A 17,941-nucleotide genomic window follows, 5' to 3' on the forward strand; every position below is an offset into this window, starting at 1 on the left:
GCCACTATAGTTTTGTGATTTATTTGCTATCAACAGTCAAACGCTCTAAAGCCGTGTTTAATACAGGACCAGGATCGGATTCTATTCAGAATTTGCCACAATCTTGACAATGTTTTTTTTCCCAGCATGAATATGTAACTTGATTTGTGCAGTTCAGTGAATGGAAGTTGATGTCAGACTATCTGGGAGCGTGTGAGCTCAACCTCTCTAAACACATAGAAACAAATCTTGACGGGGTCTAAGAGGATTCAAAGAATGCATGGCTGTTTGTTGAATGGTCCGCCTTTGAGCGAGTTTGTTTCACTTTGCCGGTCCGTTGGTGGAAGGCTGCTTCTCTCTGCAAGTTTCAAGACAGAAAGGATAGATTTGCTGAGGTCAACAGTAACTGGCTCATGACAATAATCAGTAAAGCAGCATTTCAGCCTGCAGCTACAAATGCTCTATGAGATGTGACAACTTGCTATGGACTACAATTATTTACATTCTAAGCATTCATACCACTTTGAATATTTCCTCAAATAGTGGCTTGCTTCGTAATACAAATCATGTTTCAATTAAGCCCTGAATGCACCAGGACGGGGGCCAGCTCTTTAGTGGCTCCCTGGAGCCTTTTTAAAAAAGGATTGAAAATGTAAAAAGATGGGGAATTTTTTTTTTTTACAAACATGACATGCGGAGGCAAAAACTCGGACATGGGAGGAGTTCGGGGAAGCCATGGAAAACGACTTCCGGACGGCTTCGAAGCGATTCTGGACCACCATCCGCCGCCTCAGGAAGGGGAAGCAGTGCAGTGTCAACACCGTGTATGGTGAGGATGGTGTTCTGCTGACCTCGACTGCGGATGTTGTGGATCGGTGGAGGGAATACTTCGAAGACCTCCTCAATCCCACCAACACGTCTTCCTATGAGGAAGCAGTGCCTGGGGAATCTGTGGTGGGCTCTTCTATTTCTGGGGCTGAGGTTGCTGAGGTAGTTAAAAAGCTCCTCGGTGGCAAGGCCCCGGGGGTGGATGAGATCCGCCCGGAGTTCCTTAAGGCTCTGGATGCTGTGGGGCTGTCTTGGTTGACAAGACTCTGCAGCATCGCGTGGACATCGGGGGCGGTACCTCTGGATTGGTACCTCGGGGTGGTGGTTCCTCTCTTTAAGAAGGGGAACCGGAGGGTGTGTTCTAACTATCGTGGGATCACACTCCTCAGCCTTCCCATTAAGGTCTATTCAGGTGTACTGGAGAGGAGGCTACGCCGGATAGTCGAACCTCGGATTCAGGAGGAACAGTGTGGTTTTCGTCCTGGTCGTGGAACTGTGGACCAGCTCTATACTCTCGGCAGGGTCCTTGAGGGTGCATGTGTTTTGTGGACTTGGAGAAGGCATTCGACCGTGTCCCTCGGGAAGTCCTGTGGGGAGTGCTCAGAGAGTATGGGGTATCGGACTGTCTGATTTTGGCGGTCCGCTCCCTGTATGATCAGTGTCAGAGCTTGGTCCGCATTGCCGGCAGTAAGTCGGACACGTTTCCAGTGAGGGTTGGACTACGCCAAGGCTGCCCTTTGTCACCCATTCTGTTCATAACTTTTATGGACAGAATTTCTAGGCGCAGTCAAGGCGTTGAGGGGATCTAATTTGGTGGCTGCAGGATTAGGTCTCTGCTTTTTGCAGATGATGTGGTCCTGATGGCTTCATCTGGCCAGGATCTTCAGCTCTCGCTGGATCGGTTCGCAGCCGAGTGTGAAGCGACTGGGATGAGAATCAGCACCTCCAAGTCCGAGTCCATGGTTCTCGCCCGGAAAAGGGTGGAATGCCATCTTCGGGTTGGGGAGGAGACCCTGCCCCAAGTGGAGGAGTTCAAGTACCTCGGAGTCTTGTTCACGAGTGAGGGAAGAGTGGATCGTGAGATCGACAGGCGGATCGGTGCGGCGTCTTCAGTAATGCGGACGCTGTATCGATCCGTTGTGGTGAAGAAGGAGCTGAGCCGGAAGGCAAAGCTCTCAATTTACCGGTCGATCTACGTTCCCATCCTCACCTATGGTCATGAGCTTTGGGTTATGACCGAAAGGCCAGGATCACGGGTACAATCGGCCGAAATGAGTTTCCTCCGCCGGGTGGCGGGGCTCTCCCTTAGAGATAGGGTGAGAAGCTCTGCCATCCGGGAGGAGCTCAAAGTAAAGCCGCTGCTCCTCCACATGGAGAGGAGCCAGATGAGGTGGTTCGGGCATCTGGTCAGGATGCCACCCGATCGCCTCCCTCGGGAGGTGTTTAGGGTACGTCCGACCGGTAGGAGGCCACGGGGAAGACCCAGGACACGTTGGGAAGACTATGCCTCCCGGCTGGCCTGGGAACGCCTCGGGATCCCCCGGGAGGAGCTGGACGAAGTGGCTGGGGAGAGGGAAGTCTGGACTTCCCTGCTTAGGCTGCTGCCCCCGCGACCCGACCTCGGATAAGCGGAAGAAGATGGATGGATGGCATTCATACCACTTTGAATATTTCTTTGAATATTTCCTCAAATAGTGGCTTGCTTCGTAATACAAATCATGTTTCAATTAAGCCCTGAATGCACCAGGACGGGGGTCAGCTCTTTAGTGCCGCCCTAGTGGCTCCCTGGAGCCTTTTTAAAAAAGGATTGAAAATGTAAAAAGATGGGGAATTTTTTTTTTTCACAAACATGACACAAACCTTCCCAATTGTTAGAACTACCACTGTTGAATATGTTTGTGTGTATGCTTCACTGACGACACTAGATGGTCAAAATCCTTTTGTCCTACTCATTTCGGCAGTTCTTGAACTCACCATAGTGTGGACCGTGACGCAACAGTTTGTTTACATGTAAAATCTTAAACTCCCTCTTTTTCTCATTTTGTCCACCAAACGTCTTATACTGTGCGTGAATGCACAAAGGTGATCTTTGTTGATGTTATTGACTTGTTGGAGTGCTAATCAGGCATATTTGGTCGGTGTATAACTGCAAGCTAATCAATGCTAACATGCTATTTAGGCTAGCTGCATGTAGATATTGCATCATTATGCCTCATTTGTAGCTCTATTTGAGATCATTTAATTTCCTTGATGTCCTCTTAATTTGATTTATATGTGCATGTCTCATGACACATGATCTGTATGTAATATTGGCTGCATTTCTCATAGTTGTTTGTGTGCCATGTTGTTCCAGACAACATCTATACCTTTGGCCATTAAAAGCCAATCATTTCCAGGAGTTATCTCACCTTCTGAGTAGCCTCTGATTTACTAATGCTTTCTAATTAAGGCTGAAACGACGCGTCGACGTAGTCGACGTCATCGGTTACGTAAATACGTCTACGCCGTTTTTGTGCGTCGACGCGTCGCATATTTACGTCACACTACCGTCATGGCGGAGCGCAAAGCAGACGGTGCGAGTGAGGGGAAAAAAGCACGCCAAAAGTCGTCAAAAGTGTGGGAGTATTTCAATAAACGGCCTTATAATGTTGTAGCGGCGAACAGCTGTCTCGTCGGATGACGCGCGAGCTCGCAACCGTGGCTGCTTAGCAACCAGCCAAACCCCACTTAATAAAATAATATTTTATCTTAGAGCACATCCGCATCCCTATTCACCTAGGCAACCCCAGGAAATGTATATAATTCGGCGGGGGAGTTGTGTGCATGTAGCGTGCTTAGTCTGGAGGCTAAATACACACGGTGTTTTGTGTAACTGTTGTTTAGTGTTGATATTCTTTGCTTAGTTTGATAAATGTTGGAGCAGTTTGCTTCATCAGGAGGGTGAAGTCGCTCAACTTCAAGTGTTGGATTTAACTGTGTTGGATCATTGGCTGCTGGTGAGGGCATAGAAAAAGGGGCATTTTTCTACCAGTAGACAGCGTTTAAGATTGAGTGTTTCACTGCTAAATTAATAATATATTTATATTGAATATGGATTTTAAATATGTATCTAAATAGGTGGTTAATTGGTTGGGTATTTATGTATTTGCATACTTGGTTTTCTGCTGCATTTATCTATTGTGTTTCTGGGTTTAAATGTATTTTATATGTATCTTGGTGCATTTATGTTGAGACAATTTATTTAAAATCTGTTTTAACTTAAAGGGAAAAGATGTGTCCATGTTCTGGACTTGTTTAATGGTTAAGAGTTTGATAGCCTAATTAATAATTGTAAATTATGGGATTGATAATTGATTGATTTTTTACAGCATGTTAATCTTGTGGTGTTTTGTCCTTAAAGGTAGATAGGTTTATACTATTGCAGAATATTAAGATTTACACTGGATGTTTACTTTTATATTTGCACATTAAAAAGCAAATAAGCTACTTTTAATTGTGTTAAATGTTAAGTTTTAAATGTTTACATTGTTACAGAATATTTTGTCATGTTGTTGTCAATGTTGACTGAGTGGCCATACTTTTTTTTTTTGTAAATAAAAGTCATGCCGTTTGAAAAAACTGGCCTACATTTATTTTTTCATCTTCATTTTAAATAAAAAAAACAATTGGTAAAAGGAAAAATAATCTATAGATTAATCGAAAAAAATAATCTATAGATTAACCGATAAATCGAAAAAATAATCTATGGATTAATCGATAGAAAAATAATCGTTAGCTGCAGCCTTATTTCTAATGTTGTAAAAGTGTGTAGAATAAATATTATATTTCAACATTTCTGTCAACAAATTTGCTTCAGCCTGCGACATCATTTTGATAGTAGGCTACTGTAGCTAATATAGACACATCATGTGTTGCCTTCATTACTTTCATTTTTTGCGGCTCCAGACAGATTAGTTTTATGTATTTTTGATCCAATATGGCTCTTTCAACATTTTGGGTTGCCGACCCCTGCACTAGGACAATAAATGGTATTACTCAAATCAAAATTTGCTAGCATTAGGGTTGGGCATCCTTGGAATTTGGATGATTTTAAGAGGCAAGGTAAAAAAAATAATGTTTATATGAACCAAAGCAAAAAGTACTTTTACTGATGTAAATATTTTGGGTTTTTTCTTCAAAGGCCTCCTGTTTCCAGGCACGTATTCCCTGAGTTTGTAAACATTAGCAAAAACAACAAAAATAGTTTAGAAATATACTGACACTAACCTTGGTATCGACACTACAGATATATGGATCAATCTTCCCTATTTACGTTGCACATCTATGTCTTTAAGTGGCGATGTGGGGGTCAGAGTTCACAGCACATATTTGGCTCGTGACCCAAGTTTTATTAGAGTGGTTTACAACAAAATACTCAGATTACATTTCTATAATCAATATAGGCTTAAAGTGCAGACTCTCAGCTGTAATTTGAGAGTATTCACATCCAAATTAGAGCAAGGGTTTAGGAAATGAGTTCTTTGATATGCAGCCGCCTCTTAATTTGGACAATTGACTCAGAATCCTGCCAAAAATAACAAGGCTGTATGGGGCTCTTCCTTTGTTGACCTGTCATCCATTAAGCAGTTCAAATGTCAGTAGTGGCGTTTGCATTTGGAAGTTGTTGCTGTGAACACACAACATGTGGTCAAAGCATACCTGCCAACTACTCCAGTTTTCCCGTAATTAGTACGGTTTTCATCAACCTATTCCGGGTTACGGTTGCAGTGATAAAAAATACGGTTTTTCATTAATTAAAAAAAAAAAGGGTGAAAACTACGCGAATTGCACCTTGTGCAGACAAGATTTTTCGATCGGACACGGAGGAATTAGCGATGTAAAAGACCACGTTGGGACAAAAAAACACAAGTCTAATGCCGTTGCTAGCGATACAAGTGGAAAACTTTCAACGTTTTTCGTCGCCCAAACAGATTCTTTGGATGTGATAAATGCCGAAGTTTTATTTACGGAGGCAATAATTGAGCATGGACTTCCAATCGCACTGGCTGATCACATGGGACAGTTAAATGTTTGTAATGCAACCTTTAAAAATCATTACGCGGTGATCGTGGTCCCAAAAATAAACTTTTCTTGCATGATAATGTCCAGAAAAACTCAATTTATATTACTATAGAGTCCTTTTAACGAATGAGTTTGATGGTTTATCACAAACCTTAAATGAAAGAAGTCCTTTGTTCTCCTGCACCATGCATGCACTTTGGCCTTGCTTCGTGTTTGGTGCGCAATCCTGTCGGCTGTATTTCACAGCACGTCTTTGACAACTTGAAGTGGCATAAAACATTTAAAACAAAGGGGTTATAGGAACAATCACTTTCAGTGTTTTATGCCACTTCAAGTAAACTTATCATAAAGTTACCATATCAAGGGACGGCGTGGCGCAGTGGAAGAGTGGCCGTGCGCAACCCGAGGGTCCCTGGTTCAATCCCCACCTAGTACCAACCTCGTCATGTCCGTTGTGTCCTGAGCAAGACACTTCACCCTTGCTCCTGATGGGTGCTGGTTAGCGCCTTGCATGGCAGCTCCCTCCATCAGTGTGTGAATGTGTGTGTGAATGGGTAAATGTGGAAGTAGTGTCAGAGCGCTTTGAGTACCTTAAAGGTAGAAAAGCGCTATACAAGTACAACCCATTTATCATAACCCATTTATTTTTGCAGTATGATCAATCTGATAGAATAAATTTGGATTTTAGCCACAAAAAGGTAATGACACCAATGTTATCTATTGGAATTGTTTAGTACTGTTATACTGTTAAAAGTGTTTATACTATTTATGCTTTCAAGTCCAAGTTGAAGAAATCTTGTTAAATGTTGACAGCATAACTACCAAAATACAGAAGTATGTCCTTAATATTTTTGCAGTGCTATTTCTGTTGAAAAGTTCAAATGATTACATTAGAGATGTGATGTGCCACTTTTCAAGTGTCTGATGGCTTAAATTCATTTTCATTAATTTTTCATATTTTGAATTCTTTTGAAAGGCTTACAAAAAAACTACATTTGAATTGTAATTCCATGCTATTGACAGGACTATTAATTTGAATGAAGTTAGCTTACCATGTTTACAGTATGATAATTGTGATAGAAATGTGAATTTTAGGCACAGAATATTTTTTACAATTGAACAAGGCAGTAGATTATACAAGCTTGGACAGAAAGTTAATAATGACACCAATTCTTTTTTTTATGGAATTGTTTAGTACTGTTTTACCATTTGTTTACTGTAAAAAGTGTTTATACTGTTTATACTTTCAATTAACAAATTGAAGTCTTGTGAAAGGTTGACAGGATAACTGGCATTAACTGTCAAAATAATTTCAAACTATTGAAGTTAGCTTACAGAATAAACATGTCAATCAACCCATATGATTTTTGCTGTAATATTTTTGTTTTGAAAAGTCACTGTGACTGATAGAAAAGTGATGGTTTTAGCAACATTTGTCTGAATGCTAATAATCATTTTGCGTCGGGGGGCGAAGCCCTGAACCCTCCACCAGGACTTTGTCCTGGACCTACCGGGGCCTGCGGCCCCTGGACCCTGGCTACTAGGTTTTTCTGATTTCAAAAGTTGGCAGGTATGTCAAAGTAGCTCTCAATGGAGGTGAAACAGACCATCCTGAGGCTGACAAAAGAAGAAATCCATCAGAGAGATAGCAGAAATGTTAAGCGTGGCCAAATCAACCGTTTGGTACACTCTTTTTTTTAAAAAGAGTGCACTGGTGAGCTTAGGAACTCAAAAAAGGCCTGGATGTCCATGGAAGACAGTGGTGGAGGATCGCAGAATCCTTTCCACGGTGAAGAAAAACCCCTTCACAACATCCACTCCAGTGAAGAACACTATCCAGGAAGTAGGTGTATCACTATCTAAGTCTACCATAAAGAGAAGACTTCATGAGGATTCACCACAAGCTGGAAACCATTAATCGGCCACAAAAATAGAAAGGCCAGAAATGACTTTGCCAAAAAAAAAAAACACGTGAAGAAGCCAGCCCAGTTCTGGAACAGCATTCTTTGGACAGATGAGACTTAAGATCAACCTGTGCCAGAATGATGAGAAGGATTGGAACAGCTCATGATCCAAAGCACACATGTTGTGTAAAACATGGTGGAGGCAGTGTGATGGCGTGGGCATGCAGGTCTTCCACAGGCACCGGGTCACTTGGGTTTATTGATCATGTGACAGAAGCAGTCGGATGAATTCTTTAGTGTATAGTAGAGATGCGCGCTTTGCGGACACAACCGCGGAGTCCGCGGATTATCCGCGGAACGGGCGGTTGAAATAAAAAAAAAATTAGATTTTATCTGCGGGTCGGGTCGGGTCGGGCGGTTGAAATAAAAAAAAAAATGAGATTTTAAATAGATTCAGGCGGTGGCAGTTAAACCAATTGGTAAATATATATACATAGTTAAATGTTGTTACCCACATACGAAAAACGAGCAGGCACCTGCAGCATATGCCACAACAGAAGAAAAAAAAAAAAAGAGATGGACACTTTTACGGAGCGGAGAAGGGACGCCTCGCCGGGGTCCGGGACCGAGGCCCCTTCCCCCGAGAGGGCCCCACCGGGAGCCGTAGCTGAGGCGATCCGCGAGAAGGGCCCGACGCACGTCCAGGGTCACCACCGCACCGACACCCCGCCTCGTCCGCCTTCGCCGCGGCCGGCGTCACGCGCAGCAGGTAAGCAGCTTACCTGCCCGCCACCCCCGTGGCCGGGGGCGCGTAACAGGGGTCACTCCGCGCGCAGTGCGCTCACGAAAGGGGTGGGGCTCACCCTGGTTGATATAGACAGCAGGACGGTGGCCATGGAAGTCGGAACCCGCTAAGGAGTGTGTAACAACCCACCTGCCGAATCAACTAGCCCTGAAGATGGATGGCGCTGGAGCGTCGGGCCCATACCCGGCCGTCGCCGGCAGCGAGACGCGCTTGGAGGTGCGCTCAGCGCGGCTCCCATATGATTGCGCACTGGTGTGCGTCTGGGCCGTGACAGCGTGGCACGCGAATGTCTGTGCTGCATTGGATCAGTCTCCTTTCTTTAACAGGCAAAAGCTTTATAACCTCACTAATGCCTTGCATCGTCTATATTAGATATATAACAACGGGCGGGTGCGGTTCTGATTAAATGTTAGATCGGGTGGATGGCGGATGGTTGACGACTTTCTGATGCAGTTGCGGATGAAATAATTGCCTATCCGCGCATCTCTAGTGTATAGGAATATACTTTCTGCTCAGATTCAGCCGAATGCAGCAAACTTGATTGGACGGCGCTTCACAGTACAGATGGACAATAATCCAAAACATATTGCAAAAGCAACCCAGGAGTTTTATTAAAGCAAAGAAGTGGAATATTCTGCAATGGCCGAGTCAATCACCAGATCTCAAACCAATTGAGCACGCATTTCACTTGCTCAAGACAATACCTAAAGCAGAAAGACCCACAAAGCTGCAATAAAGGCCTGGCAAAGCATCACAAGGCAGGATGATGTCCATGGGTCACAGACTTCAGACTGCAAAGGATTCTCAACAAAATATTGAAAAGTACCCTTTTATTTGGGGTTATGTTTATATGGAAACAGGGTTTGTAGTTTAAATTCATATTGAACAATTGTGTCAGGTATTTGATGAGAACGACTTTATATTGTCAATATAAGCTAAGGAGTTTCATTTTTAACATTTCCTGCTGGTGGTGTGCCTCGGGATTTTTTTCAATTAAAAAAATGTGCTTTAGCTCCAAAAAGGTTGAAAAACACTGACTTAGTTAAGCGGCTCCACAGTTAGCTGCTCGCCAAGCTGGAAACTAGAAATCGAGGGCTACGACAGTGTTTTTCAACCTTTTTGGAGCCAAGGCACATTTTTGTTCATTGAAAAAATGCGGAGGCACATCACCAGCAGAAATCATTAAAAATGTAAAATTGGTAGTTGATATTGACAGTAAAAAGTAATTGTTGCAATTGTTGGATATGACTTTAAAGCAGTGTTTTTCAACCACTGTGCCGCGGTACACTAGTGTGCCGTGAGATACAGTCTGGTGTGCCGTGGGAGATGATCTAATTTCACCTATTTGGGTTAAAAATATTTTTTGCAAACCAGTAATTATAGTCTGCAAATTATGTGTTGTTGTTGAGTGTCTGTGCTGTCTCGAGCTCGGTAGTGTAATACTCTTCCATATCAGTAGGTGGCAGCAGGTAGCTATTTGCTTTGTAGGTGTCGGAAACAGCGGGAGGCAGGGTACAGGTAAAAAGGTGTCTAATGCTTAAACCAAAAATAAACAAAAGGTGAGTGCCCCTAAGAAAAGGCATTGAAGCTTAGGGAAGGCTATGCAGAACGAAACTAAAACTGAACTGGCTACAAAGTAAACAAAAACAGAATGCTGGACGACAGCAAAGACTTACTGTGGAGCAAAGATGGCGTCCACAAAGTACATCCGAACATGACAATCAACAATGTCCCCACAAAGAAGGATAAAAACAACTGAAATATTCTTGATTGCTAAAACAAAGAAGATGCGGGACATATCGCTCAAAGGACGACATGAAACTGCTACAGGAAAATACCAAAAAAAGAGAAAAAGCCACCAAAATAGGAGCGCAAGACAAGAACTAAAACACTAAAAAACTCAAAATAAGTCAGGGTGTGATGTGACAGGTGGTGACAGTACACCTACTTTGAGACAAGAGCTATAGTGATGCATGCTTGGTTATGCTTTAAAGTCATATACTACAATTGCGACGACGACTTTTTATAGTCAATATCGGGTGCTGAGTTTCAGTTTTTAATGAGTTCTGCTGGTGGTGTGCCTCCGCATTTTTTCTATGAAAAAAATGTGCCTTGACTCAAAAAAGGTAGAAAAACACTGCTTTAAAGCATAACCAAGCATGCATCACTATAGCTCTTGTCTCAAAGTAGGTGTACTGTCACATCACACCCTGACTTATTTGGAGTTTCTTGCTGTTTTCCTGTGGGTAATGTTTTACTTCTTGTCTTGCGCTCCTATTTTGGTGGCTTTTCCTGTTTTGTTGGTATTTTCCTGTAGCAGTTTCATGTCTTCCTTTGAGCAATATTCCACGCACCTGCTTTTGTTTTAGCAATCAATAGTGCGGACGCTAACCTTCCTTGTGTGGAAATTGTTGATTGCCATGTCATGTACGGATGTACTTTGTGGACGCCGTCTGCTCCACACGCTGTAAGTCTTTGCTGTCATCCAGCATTCTGTTTTTGTTTACTTGTAGCCAGTTCAGTTGTAGTTTCGTTTTCCATAGCCATCCCTAAGCTTCCATGCCTTTTTTAGGGGTACTCACCTTTTGTTTATTTTTGGTTTAAGCATTAGATACGACGTTTACAAAGCAACTAGCTACCTGCTTCCACCTACTGATATGGAAGAGTATTACTTGGTTACTCTGCCGAGCTCTAGACAGCACAGACACTTGCAGACTACAATTACTGGTTGGCATAAAATATTTTTAACCCAAATAGGTGGAATTAGATCATCTCCCACGGCACACTAGTGTGGGTGAAAGACACTGGGCTACAGGACTGAAATCCTGGTTCCCATCGACGCTCAACCTTAGCAAGCACTCATACTATCACGTTGACGCACTTGACGTAATTAACGCAACGCACATCGCATCCGTAAAACTGATGTGGAGTATTATAAAAAGTGTATTTCATTCATGTTTGTGAATTTAAGTCACATTTAATATTCATGTCATTTAAACAACTCAACTCAATACAAACAAGACAACATTATTCTCAACTAGTGATGGGTCCGGCAACACCGATGCATCGGCGCATGCGTCGAGCTCATAGAGCGAAACCCTGTGTCGGTTTTAGAAAGTCACGTGACCGATCATGAGCTGTTTTGGTCACGTGACCGATATGCCAACTGTGTCGCCTCCTCTGTGCCCTGTGAGCGTGTCTTTTCTACAGCCGGAGAAATAATAACTAAGAAGAGAAATCGTCTAAAATGTAATACGTCGGAAAAACCTTTTTTTTTTTTTAAATAAAAATGTGTAAAAAAATTAAATTAAAAAAATTCCCAGTCCACAATCATCCACAACACGTTCTCTTAGATTTCCATGTTATGATACATGTTCACATTATTTATTGATTGTATCTAAAAAAGATAAAAATATATTTTTATTTAAATGAAGATATGAAATAATCCTAAATGAAATACAATGACTTGGTTTATATTATTGTATATACTAGGGCAGGGGTCACCAACGCGGTCACCAACGCGGTGCCTGTAAGGACCAGATCAGTCGCCTGCTGGCCTGTTCTAAAAATAGCTCAAAGAGCAGCACTTACCAGTGAGCTGCCTCTATTTTTTAAATTGTATTTATTTACTAGCAAGCTGGTCTCGCTTTGCTCCACATTTTTAATTCTAAAAGAGACAAAACTCAAATAGAATTTGAAAATCCAAGAAAATATTTGAAAGACTTGGTCTTCACTTGGAATAAGCGGTAGAAAATGGATGGATGAATGGGTCTTCACTTGTTTAAATAAATTCATTTATTTTTTACTTTGCTTCTTATTACTTTTAGAAATACAATTTTAGAGAAAAAAATACAACCTTAAAAATGATTTTAGGATTTTTAAACAAATATACCGGTACCTTTTTACCTTTTAAATGTCTTCCTCTTCTTTCCTGACAATTTAAATCAATGTTCAAGTAAAAAAATTTTTTTATTATTATTGTAAAGAATAATAAATATTTTAGCTTCTGGTTTTTCGACGAAGAATATTTGTGAAATATTTCTTCAAACTTACTATGATTAAAATTCAAAACAATTATTCTGGCAAATCTAGAAAATCTGTAGAATCAAATGTAAATCTTATTTCAAAGTATTTTGAATTTCTTTTAAAATTTTTGTTCTGGAAAATCTAGAAGAAATACTGATTTGTCTTTGTTAGAAATATAGCTTGGTCCAATTTGTTAAATATTCTAACAAAGTGCAGATTGGATTTTAACCAATTTAAAACATGTCATCAAAATTCTAAAATGTATCCTAATCAGGAAAAATGACTAATGATGTTCCATAAATTCTTTTTTTAATTTTTTCAAAAAGATTCAAATTAGCTAGTTTTTCTCTTCTTTTTGTAGGTTGAATTTTGAATTTTAAAGAGTCAAAATTGTAGATACACTGTTTCAAAATTTTATTTTAATTTTTTTCGTGTTTTCTCCTCTTTTAAACCGTTCAATTAAGTGTTTTTTTCATCATTTATTCTCTACAAAAAACCTTCCGTAAAAGGAAAACAAATGTATGACGGAATGACAGACAGAAATACCCATTTTTTTATATATATAAATGTATTTATTTAGCTATTCTTGTTTAAATCACACTTACGTGTAACTTACAAATGACAATATATTTATTTATTTAAGTGTGTATCAAACTGGTAGCCCTTCGCATTTATCAGTACCCAAGAAGTAGTTTTTGGTTTCAAAAAGGTTGGTGACCCCTGTACTAGGGCATCAAATCAGTGTCAGTTGAGTCGGTCCATAGGTTGCCTGTAGGGATTTTTAATGTCCAGCAGATGTCAGTATTTAGTGACACAGTATCGACACAGTATCGATACAGTTTTGCAATGTGTCAAAACGCTTCATGACGCCTCATCAACCCATCACTATTCTCAACTTTTACTTTCCAAAAATGTTCCAAATTTTTGGTGAGATTTTCCTAGTTTTCAAATACAAAGTTGGACAGGTATTGTTCAGGGCCTCTGTCAAACAATTGATGTAGGATACACAATCCCAGGCCAACGTACTTACTGTATGACAGCAGCAGACTGCTGGGTAGGACTAGTGTTCACTGGGCCTGCACAGTCTTCGTGTTTCCTCCCATGTTCCACGTCTGCCTCATTTCCTGTTCCTTTGTCCTCAGCTGCCATCTTATCTGTTTGACTGCAAAACAAAAGCAGTTTTCTGAGCAAAGCGGACAATAAGTACGCAATCAAACTGGTCAACTTTACCACCATTATTGGCTTTCCCAAACACCCACAAGGCTGTCCACTACCCTGATTACGGCAGTTTTCCCCAACTTCTCCTTTGATCGTTTTAGCAAATCCATGCTTGTTGGGTATCAATTTGTTAGTAGCTTGCGTGCTAATGCCTCGATTCATAGAACATTTCCATAAACTGGGTTGTTCAAATGCATGCAATGTGACAAACTGTTAGTGCTGTTGCTCTAAAGTACAAAAAGGAAATGCTCTGTAATTCATTGTCCGTTCGATTGATCACTACAGAGAAGATGCTGGCTGGAACACTTGACACTAGCTAGTTGTTCACTGCAAAATAAGAAAATGACACGATTTTTAAAAACCCCAAACGTGTTAAACAGATACACTTTGGGTTGCTACATGATGCAACTGATAATAAGAGGCTTGTGTTGGGTATTAGGACTAACTGATGTCATTTTGGAGTTAGTGCAGTCCACCTATGAATTAAGCGCCTTTTCCACTGCACGGTAACTACTTGTCTGGCCACGGCCGCACCCGCTATTGATGCGTTTCCCTTGGCAAATGCATGCACGAGCTACAAATTGTAACCGGTCATTGGGGTTGTAAGCATGCCAAATCGATGCTGGTCGCCAAATAAGCATTCATTTAGCGTGTAAATGTGAGCTAGAATTGACAAAAAATAAACACACATGCTAATGTTAGCTTACCCTGTCTGGTCCTGCCCAGGATGCTGGTTTATTATAATCCGCAGATTTGTTTCCTTGATGGCGTCAGTCTTGTTGCACAATTCATATCGATAAAATATGAGAAGAAAAAAAATGTCTTGCTTTTTATTTGTGTCTCTCTGTACTGTGTTGTATTGGAAGACCACGCAACATTCAGATTAGTAGAAGCAGAGTTCAACCCAAATAGAGACTGTGCAGTGGAAACGGGGGCTTTCATTTTTGTCTTGGATGATGACAAGAGATAGTTGCACGCTTCCTGTTCAAGGCAACAAGCAAAACCAAAACACGCAGGACGTAATTATTTGTTGTCGTGATGGATGGCATTTTGCTTTTGCAAACTGAAGGAAATCATCACACTTCACATACCGTCTATTGGCTGGTCTGAATACTCTGAGGGGGAAATGAGACAGGAAGGGGTGATATCAGAAGAGCAACATAAGGGGGGAGACAGCTTTGAGGGATAAAAGGAGGGACGGACTATTAGAGACAAACACAGATCGTAAAGATTGATAGTGTAGCACAGTGGAACCTCCACAGTCGAACAGAATCCGTTTTGTGACGCTGGTCGATCTCCGTTTTGTTTGGGTTTTCAGACAAAAATTTTCCAAAATGTTTAAATAATTTGTTCCAGACTCCAAAACGTGGCCATCTTAAGTCCTTTATTAACTGTACAGACAATGTTTTAAGTTACATTTTAACATTATTAACTGTCATACAAGTATGAGCATAAGTCAAATAAACAACACTGTAAACACTCTCTTAAGCTTAATGACGAATGAGGAAGGGTGTCGCTGATGCATCTAATTTTGTAACATTACACGTATAAAATGAAATCATCCATCCATCCATCCATCCATCTTCTTCCGCTTATCCGAGGTCGGGTCGCGGGGGCAGCAGCCTAAGAAGGGAAGCCCAGACTTCCCTCTCCCGAGCCACTTCGTCCAGCTCTTCCTGTGGGACCCCGAGGCGTTCCCAGGCCAGCCGGGAGACATAGTCTTCCCAACGTGTCCTGGGTCTTCCCCGTGGCCTCCTACCGGTCGGACGTGCCCTAAACACCTCCCTAGGGAGGCGTTCGGGTGGCATCCTGACCAGATGCCCGAACCACCTCATCTGGCTCCTCTCCATGTGGAGGAGCAGCGGCTTTACTTTGAGCTCCCCCCGGATGGCAGAGCTTCTCACCCTATCTCTAAGGGAGAGCCCCGCCACCCGGCGGAGGAAACTCATTTCGGCCGCTTGTACCCGTGATCTTGTCCTTTCGGTCATAACCCAAAGCTCATGACCATAGGTGAGGATGGGAGCGTAGATCGACCGGTAAATTGAGAGCTTTGCCTTCCGGCTCAGCTCCTTCTTCACCACAACGGATCGATACAGCGTCCGCATTACTGAAGACGCCGCACCGATCCGCCTGTCGATCTCACGATCCACTCTTCCCTCACTCGTGAACAAGACTCCGAGGTACTTGAACTCCTCCACTTGGGGCAAGATCTCCTCCCCAACCCGGAGATGGCACTCCACCCTTTTCCGGGCGAGAACCATGGACTCGGACTTGGAGGTGCTGATTCTCATCCCAGTCACTTCACACTCGGCTGCGAACCGATCCAGTGAGAGCTGAAGATCCTGGCCAGATGAAGCCATCAGGACCACATCATCTGCAAAAAGCAGAGACCTAATCCTGCAGCCACCAAACCAGATCCCCTAAACGCCTTGACTGCGCCTAGAAATTCTGTCCATAAAAGTTCAGAACAGAATGGGTGACAAAGGGCAGCCTTGGCGGAGTCCAACCCTCACTGGAAACGTGTCCGACTTACTGCCGGCAATGCGGACCAAGCTCTGGCACTGAGCATACAGGGAGCGGACTGCCACAATCAGACAGTCCGATACCCCATACTCTCTGAGCACTCCCCACAGGACTTCCCGAGGGACACGGTCGAATGCCTTCTCCAAGTCCACAAAACACATGTAGACTGGTTGGGCAAACTCCCATGCACCCTCAAGGACCCTGCCGAGAGTATAAAGCTGGTCCACAGTTCCACGACCAGGACAAAAACCACACTGTTCCTCCTGAATCCGAGGTTCGACTATCCGGCGTAGCCTCCTCTCCAGTACACCTGAATAGACCTTACCGGGAAGGCTGAGGAGTGTGATCCCACGATAGTTGGAACACACCCTCCGGTTCCCCTTCTTAAAGAGATCGGGGGCGGTACCTCTGGATTGGCAGACCGGGGTGGTGGTTCCTCTCTTTAAAAAATGAAATCAACCACTATTTTAATGAAAAAGGTTGAAACAAACGCACACACACTCGCAGTTAACCAGTCAACAGCTAGAATGGGGAGCTAATGTAGCAGTCAGTGCCTCAAATACACAACACCAGTCACAGAATTATCAAAATCAAAGTTATTTGTAAACAAAAGGCTGCTTGATACTGGCTGAGGGTCCAATCAAGTCAGCCAGAATGGGAACAGAAACAGGAAGTAGTAGAAAACTCGCCGAAATCAAACCAGTGGCGGCACTAAACATCTCTTAACAGAAGCAGCACTTCATGGCTACTGGCGATCATCTTCCATGGCAATGGAAAAACTGTGTAACGCTGGACAAAAGTACTTGGACGCCGCAAGAGTCTTTCTGCTTTCAACTCCCAGTGCATATTCTTCTTTTTCTTCTTCTCACGCTCTTCTCTTAACACCCCTTGTTGGGAATGGTCCTTCTTTCAGAAAAAAAAGTGTCGCAAACATCCAAAGAACAAACACAACACACACGCAGAGTTAATCCTTTGATGATGGCTGAAATGAGGTCTGGTGAGGTGCACTAATGGGTCACGTGATGTGATGACGTCATGCATTATTAAAAGTGCGGGACATTTTAATCACTGGAACTTTGGTCGAACACCAAATTTTACGGGCTGTAAGGCGTTCGACAGTTGAGGTTCCACTGTATGTTCAGTGGAAAATATTTAAGATGCCATTTTTAATGTAAAACAAAAACACATTGTTAAGATAAAACAATACAATTACCAATGCAGTGCAGTTAAAAAATAACAAATCCTTTAAGGAGAAAACATATTTGAAATAAAATGGCAGCATAGGTGTTTAGAAGTAATTACACACATTTAAAGCCATGGTAAATAATACAAACACAACAAAGTGAATGCAAAAGCTGCCCAGCAACATACAACATTAGTTTGACAAAAGTAGTATACTGTATTTAGTTGTTTTATCAACTGCATTATACTGGTGTTTAAGGCCATGTCCACACAAATCAGATATTTTTTTTAAAAATGCATATTTGTCGATGCATTTTAGTTTTTGTCCTTTAAAAACGAAGCTTTCAGAAACCTCTGGCTTGAGCAGTTGTACGTGGATGAGTATACAGAGCCTTAAGCGAGATTATCTCATGTT

General features: G+C 42.2%; 1 protein-coding gene across 2 annotated transcripts in view; it reads right to left on the bottom strand.

Moving 5' to 3' along the window:
- ppp6r2b (protein phosphatase 6, regulatory subunit 2b) overlaps window positions 1-17,941 on the bottom strand; it is a 52,138-nt gene continuing 34,197 nt past the window's right edge. For both annotated transcript variants that reach the window (XM_061970461.2, XM_061970462.2), the window contains 2 exons: window positions 13,634-13,765; window positions 1-337 (listed from right to left, as the gene is read on the bottom strand). In XM_061970461.2, the coding sequence (XP_061826445.2) occupies window positions 301-337; window positions 13,634-13,765 (169 nt within the window). In that variant the 3' untranslated portion in view covers window positions 1-300. The remainder of the gene's footprint in view (window positions 338-13,633; window positions 13,766-17,941) is intronic.

Source organism: Nerophis lumbriciformis, linkage group LG10 (genome assembly GCF_033978685.3).
Source record: "Nerophis lumbriciformis linkage group LG10, RoL_Nlum_v2.1, whole genome shotgun sequence".
NCBI classification, from domain to species: Eukaryota; Metazoa; Chordata; class Actinopteri; order Syngnathiformes; family Syngnathidae; genus Nerophis; species Nerophis lumbriciformis.